Source organism: Mandrillus leucophaeus, unplaced genomic scaffold, assembly GCF_000951045.1.
Source record: "Mandrillus leucophaeus isolate KB7577 unplaced genomic scaffold, Mleu.le_1.0 Scaffold286, whole genome shotgun sequence".
Lineage (NCBI taxonomy): Eukaryota > Metazoa > Chordata > Mammalia > Primates > Cercopithecidae > Mandrillus > Mandrillus leucophaeus.
In genome coordinates this window covers 873894-881331 of record NW_012102987.1, presented here as the reverse complement: position 1 = coordinate 881331, position 7438 = coordinate 873894, and the positions used below count along the sequence as shown (strand labels likewise).

At 43.9% G+C, this 7438-nt stretch overlaps 1 protein-coding gene across 1 annotated transcript in view; it reads right to left on the bottom strand.

The window, feature by feature from the left end:
• The window catches only part of SEH1L (SEH1-like (S. cerevisiae)), a 55664-nt gene that overhangs the window by 28787 nt on the left and 19439 nt on the right, over nt 1-7438 (bottom strand). Inside the window, exon 4 of the mRNA XM_011985551.1 lies at nt 1310-1521. Coding sequence (XP_011840941.1) covers nt 1310-1521 — 212 coding nt within the window. The remainder of the gene's footprint in view (nt 1-1309; nt 1522-7438) is intronic.

The following is a 7438-nucleotide window of genomic DNA, read 5'->3' as shown; positions in this document are numbered from 1 at the left end:
AAAAAAAAAAAGATAACATAGCAAGAACCAGAGGTATAAGTAAATCCTTTAAAAATATACTAGTGACTACCAGAATTAAAGTCTGAAAACAGAACTAATAACAGCATTTGTTTTTAGGGGGTAAAAGAACTTTACCTTTCTTTCTGTATTCTTACAGATTATTTCAATTCTTTTCTTTACCAAGTGATTCTTGTAATTGTTTAAAAATAGGTTAATAAAAAGCAACTATGATAATATACATGCAATCATGCTCTATATGGCAGTTAAAAAGAAATGAGGTAGAACTAGATATATTAATATATGGAAAAATGCCCACAATGTATCTTTAAGTGAAAAAAGCTAATTGCAAGGAAGGAAAATGTAAGGGTTTCTGGCTGGGTGCAGTGGCTCACGCCTGTAATCCCAGTACTCTTGGAGGCTGAGGTAGGCAGATCACCTGAGGTGATCAGTCTGGCCAACATGGTGAAACATGGTCTCCACTAAAAATGCAAAATTAGGCGGATGTGGTGGCGCATGCCTGTAATTCTAGCTACTTGGGAGGCTAAGGCAGGAGAATTGCTTGAACTCAGGAGGTGGAGGCTGCAGTGAGCCAAGACAGCGCCACTGCACTCCAGCCTGGGCAACTGAGCAACACTGTCTCAATCAACCAATCAATCAATCAATCAAATGTATGGGTTTCAACATCTGTGTGCTTTGTGTCTACCTGTGCTAGTAAATATTTCGGCGTGTGTGCATATGTCTGTTTATGACTTCATTAGTTATTTGTACATGCATAGAAAACATCCAAAAGGTTCACATGAACATATTTACAATGCTGGTTCCCTCTGCTGAGTGGAAACGGGGACAAGTGACATGCTGGGTGAAAAACGGAGAACATATAATCTATATATCTTGAGAAAAAGCACTTTTGAGAGAATAAATTATCAAATTATTACCTTAAAAATTACTAGTTTATGGGCCAGGCACAGTGGCTCACACCTGTAATCACAGCACTTTGGGAGGCTGAGGCGGGCAGATCACAAGGTCAGGAGATAGAGACCATCCTGGCTAACAGGGTGAAACCCCTTCTCTACTAAAAATACAAAAAATTAACCGGGTGTGGTGGCGAGCACCTGTAGTCCCAGCTGCTCGGGAGGCTGAGGTAGGAGAATGACAACAACTCGGGAGGCGGAGCTTGCAGTGAGCCGAGACTGCGCCACTGCATTCCAGCCTGGGGGACAGAGGGAGAAGCTGTCTCACAAAAAAAAAAAAAAAAAATTACTAGTTTATTTTACTAGGATGTTATCAGAGGTTTAACATGTAAACTTACCTTGAAGGGTTCCAAGAAATACAACTACAGCTTAGCTTACATGAGATCTCATGCTGCAAAGACCACTGGCTGAGATTCATAACATCTGGTGCCTCATATATTCTTACTATACCATCTGCCGAACAGGTTGCTAACATAAGACCCATGTGCTTGGGAGCAAACTTCACATCAGTAACAGATGTTCTGCTATCCACCAGAGTTGTCCTTTTAACCTAAAAAAAAAAAAATTAACAATTTAAATTCCATAGAAAAAGAAAGCATGGTAGAGTGGGAAAGACACACAGACTGTGGAATCACACAGAAACTCCTCTGTTATTCACTAGGTATACGAGCTTGGATATGTGTCTGGGCCACAATTTCCTACAAGTACATGGCAAAATACCACATATATAGCTGGGAATCACTAACGAATTAGCTAGCTATAATTAATTACTCCCTTTAATGAAAAAAAAAGTCTACCTCCAAAAGCCTCCCTTTATATATAAGTAATCTCTCTTAAGCAGACTGGTCACAAGAAACAGAAAATGTTAGAATTTTCAGACAAGTAGTTTTGACATACAAAGCATGCTGCAGGCATTAGATCCTTTAACAGTAAATGAGTTGAGCATGATGGCTCACACCTGTAATCCCAAAACTTTGGGAAACCGAGGCAGGCAGATTGCTTGAGCTCCGGAGTTCAAGACCAGCCTGGGCAACATGGCAAGACACCATCTCTACTAAAAATTAAAAAAAAAAAAAAAAAATAGCCAGGTGTGGTGGTGCACACCTGTGGCCCCAACTATTCGGGAGGCTGAGGTGGGTGGACTGCTTGAGCCAGTGTGGCAGAAGGTGCAATGAGCCAAGATCGCACCACTGTACTCCAGACTGGGTGACAGGGCAAGACCCTGTCCCAAAAAAACAAACAAACCAACAAAACAACAACAACGAGTGGGCCACTGCACACGCGGACTGCCCACCCCAAGGGAGGAATCAGAGTAAGAGAGACAAAAAAAACACTAAGGAAGGCATGCAATTTCTCCTCTCAAGAGTAATTTTCTGTTAATCCCATTTGGACCACTATTATTCTCCTTTTTTTTTTCTTAGGGACGGGGTCTTGCTCTGTCACCCAGGCTGGAATACAGTATCATGATCATGGCTCAAGTGATCCTTTTGCCTCAGCTTTCCCAGTAGCTGGGATGACAGGCACCTGCCCCCATGCCCAGCTAGTTTTTCTTTTTTTTTTTTTAAGAGATGGGGGTCTCACTATGTTGCACAGATGGGTCTCCAACTTCTGGCCTCAAGCGATCCTCCCACCTCAGCCTCCCGAGTTGCTAGGATTACAGGTGTGAGCCACTGCACGCAGCTACCACGCACTTTTAAGTGAAGGCATTTAACAGAGACCAAAAGAACGGTAGAAAGCAAGCTCTGTGATCACTGTAAAATTCCAACATCACATTTAAAAGTTACCTTCAGGCACACAGATAAGATAAAACCTTACTAAAAACATCAATAAGCCCAGGTGCGGTGGTTCACGCCTATAATCCCAGCACTTTGGGAGGCTACGGTGGGTGATCACTTGAGGTCAGGAGCTCAAGACCTGCCTGGCCAACATGGTGAAACCCCATCTCTACTAAAAATATACAAATTAGCCAGACGTGATGGCAGGAGCCTGCAATCCCAGCTACTAGGGAGGCTAAGGCAGTAGAATAGCTTGAATGTGGTAGGCGGAGGCTGCAGTGAGCCGAGATCACGTCACTCACCAGCCTGGGTGACAGAGCGAGACTCTGTCTCAAAAAAAAAAGTCAATAAAGTTTAGAAATCAACAGATTACTGTCTATGGTTACCAAAATGCCTCTTAAAGAGTCTCAATATTGGCCAGGCGCGGGGGCTCACGCCTGTAATCCCAGCACTTTGGGAGGCTGAGGCGGGCTGATCACGAGGTGAGAAGATCGAGACCATCCTGGCCAACACTGTGAAACCCCGTCTCTACTAAAAAATACAAAAAAATCAGCCAGGCGAGGTGGTGAGCTCCAGTGGTCCCAGCTCCTCGGGAGGCTGAGGCAGGAGAATGGCGGGAACCCAGAGGGTGGAGCTTGCAGTGAGCTGAGATCGCGCCACTCACTCCAGCCGGGGCGACAGAGCAAGACTCCGTCTCAAAAAACAAGAGTCTCAATATTAAAAGGATGATATTACATACACTTCAAAGATAACACCTTAGCAAACATTTGTCTACAGACCCCACTGAATAACACAAACACAGATGCTGAGAAAATCAACGCATGTGTTACAGTGGGTCGTCAGACAGCAGCAGGGCAGCAGAGGACCCCACCCCACCAGGAACACCAAGCAAACATGCGGTGACGGGCAGGCCGTGGTTAAACTCTCCTCTGAACTAACCACTGGCTGCAGCCACGCCCGCGAACGCAGTCTCCGAACAGACACAAACCCCGGACACCGGCGACCGGCAGCGCCTGGGGAGACCGCAGGAGGCGGACGAGCGGACGAGCGGCTCACGCATGCGCACTAAGAGGCAAAATGGCGGCACCCAGCCGATGTACGACCTTCTAGGAACATTCTGGTAAGGGAAGGCGGCCTCAAGCGAGCATATGCACAACTCCAGTAGACACACCGCACACGCAGCCCTCCCAAGCACGAGCGGGCCACTGCACACGCGGACTGCCCACCCCAGGGGGGAATCAGAGGAGAAGAGACGCAACCCCGGGAAGCACGCCAACGTCTGACCACCCAAGTCAAAGGTCTGCTTTAACCGGATTGCCTCTCTCAGCTGAGAGAGCCCGACAGACTCCATTTCAGTGCCTTCACTTGCAGCCCACCTTACCTCCCCGCGTGAAAGGCGCAGCGAGGGCAAGCTGACTGCAGGAACGCACCTGCTGGTAAGATACTGAGGTTCAATCAGCAGCTCCCGGGGACGCGCTCGCTGGATGGTACCTGAAGCCCCTGCATTTATCTCTCTGTGATAGTCTGAGTCCCTGCGCCTGGAACTGTTTATTTTTCTGTAACTGCTTCTGTAACCAATTAATTTTTTAACTTTTTGCCTGTTCTGCTTCTGTAAAAAATGCTTCAGCTAAACTCCCCCATGGTATAAACAGAAATCTAGCCCCTTCTTCGGGGCTAGAGAATTTTGAGCGCTAGCCGTCTCTCGGTGGCCGGCAATAAAAGGACTCCTGAATTAGTCTCACAGTGTGGCGTTTGTCCACAACTCGCTCAGTTACAACAGGTCAAACCATGCATTTGACTCTCTCAAGTCACCCACTTGGTCCTCTTCCAAGTGTATTTTACTTCCTTTCATTTCTGCTGTAAAATTTTTTAACAAACTTCCACTCTGGCTCTAAAGCTTACCTTAGTCTCTTACTCTGCCTTATGCCCCCCTAGGTGGAATTCTTTCTTCTGAGGAAGCAAGAAATAAGGTTGCTGCACACACAAATCGATTTGCCACTGCTAATATATTAATGAAAGGTGACTAAACTAAATACAAATAAGTATCTTGAAGTTTGAAGAAAAGTCCTTCTTATGCCACCACTCCCAAATCCAACCTATAGTATACTGAACTGACACACCTCCGATTTAATGCCAAAAAATCCTTTATAAGTCTATAAATTTCTATTCCCTCCTCCCCATAAGCAGCTGTTTGGCTTAGGGAATCCCTAGTGCAAAGGCAATCAGACATACTCCTCCCCCTAGAAGAGCTGTAAAACAGTCTGAATAGCCACTCAAGCTACAAAGTTACCGGAATTAAAACAGTGCGCTATTAGGACAAGGAGACATACAGACCAGTGGTCTACAAGAGAGCCCAGAAAGCAATCCTCCATATATATAGCCAATTAATTTTCAACAAAGGTGTCAAGACCATTCAACAGGGGAAAGAACGGTCTTTTCAATAAATGGTGCTGGGATAACTAGATTTCAGCACCCTAGCATTTTTTAATGACTGAAATAAATAATTTTTATCAGGCCCTTGCTTGCTTGCACATGTTAATCACTCACTTTTTGCTAAATATTCCTTGTTGCAAACAATATAAAGATAAACTGTTGATGTACTGCTTTTCTTTGTCAAGCAGAAAGAGGTAACTTCAGGGTCACGTAAAGAAAAATGTTGCCAGAAGAAATGAATGGCTTTAGGGACACTGTTACCAGCTGCTAACAACCAGATGTCTGGTTGCTGAAGGCATTATCTGAGACTAAAAAAACACAGACTTTTCCACTAGATTCTGTGAAACTCCCCATCCCTTACTCTCTAGTCACATTAAAAACTACCCACTGCTTCCTTTTGTTTAGATGGATTTAAGAGATCTTTTCCTCCCACCTTCTTGCTTTAGCCAAATCAAATAAACCTTTCTCTATCTCCAAGTACCGATGACTCAGTATTTGATCTCAGCTCCACACTGGGGATACAAGCCTGAATTGAGGATTCTATAACAATCTTAGAAGAAAACGCTGGGGAAAGTCTTCCTGACACTGGATTTGGCAATGCCTTCCTGGATATAACACCAAAAGGAGGGGAAACAAAAAAAAATAGATAAACTAGACTTCAAAATTTTTAAATTTTGTACATCAAAGAAAATCATCAAGAGTGAAAAAGGCAACCCACAGAATGGGAGAAAGTATTTGTAAATCATTTACAGATTGTGCATATGAAATCCAAAAATCTGAAATCTGAAATGCTCCAAAACCCAAAACTTTTTGAGCACTGGCATGATGCTCAAAAAAAATGCTCACTGAAGCATTCTGAATCTCAAAGTTTTGGATTTAGAATGCTTAATTGGAGTCGGGCATGGTGGCTCACACCTGTAATCCCAGCACTCTGGGGGAGCCCAAGGTGGAGGATCGCTTGAACCCAGGAGTTCAAGACCAGCCTGGGCAACTCTATTAAGTGAATAAATAAGTAGGCAAATGCTTAACTGGTAAGTATAAATGCAAATATTCCAAAATCCGAAATCGAAAACATTTCTGAATCCTAGCATTATGGATAAGGAATACTCAACCTATACCAGATAAGGGATTAATATCTAGAACATATAAAGAACTCCTACAACAACAAAAAACCCATTTTAAAAAATGGGCAAAGGATATGGATAGTATTTTCCCAAGGAAGACATACAATTGGTCAATGAGCACATGAAAATATGGTCAACATCAGTAATTCCTAGAGAAATGCAAATCAGAACCACAATGGAGATATCACGTCACAACACAGTCACTAGGATGGCTACAATAAAAAGCACAATAACAAGTGCTAATGAAGATCTGGAAAAACTGGAACCGTTGAGCATTGCTGGTAGGAATGTAAAATGGTGTAGCTGCTATGGAAAAGTCGGACAGTTCCTAAAAACGTGAAACAGAACTACCATATGAGCCAGCAATTGTACTCCTAGGTATACATCCAGAATAATGGAAAGCACGGTCTCCAACGTTTATCTGTACAACAATGCTCACAGTATTCACGACAGCCATGAAGCGGAAATAACCCAAGGGTCCGTCTACAAATGAACGGATAAACAAAATGTGGTATACACACACAATGGAATATTACCCACCCATAGAAAGGAATAAAGTTAATATATGCTACAATATGGACAGACCTTGAAAACATTTTACTTAGTGAAACAAGCCAGTCACAAATCGACAAATACTGTGATTCCACTTATACGCAGTACCTAGTCAAATTGATAGACAGTTGAATGGGGGTAGAGGGAGGAGGAAGGGGGAGGCATTCTTTAACAATACGGAGTTTACGTTGGCAATGATGAACAGTTTTGGGTATAGATAACAGTGATGGGTACACAGCACTGTGAACGTAATTAATTCTACTGAATTATAATAGTTACAAATAGTTAAAATGGACCGGGCACCATGGCTCACGCCTGTAATCCCAGCACTTCGGGAGGCCAAGGCGGGCGGATCATTTGAGGTCAGGAGTTCGTGACCAGCCTGACCAACATGGTGAAACCCTGTCTCTCCTAAAAACAAAAAAAAAAATTAGCTGGGCATGGTGGCACATGCCTGTAGTCCCAGCTACTCAGGAGACTGAGGTAGGAGAATCGCTTGAACCCCAGAGGCGGAGAATGCAGTGAGCCGGGATCCCACCACCTTACTCCAGCCTGGGCAACAAAGCAACACTGTGTGGGGGGG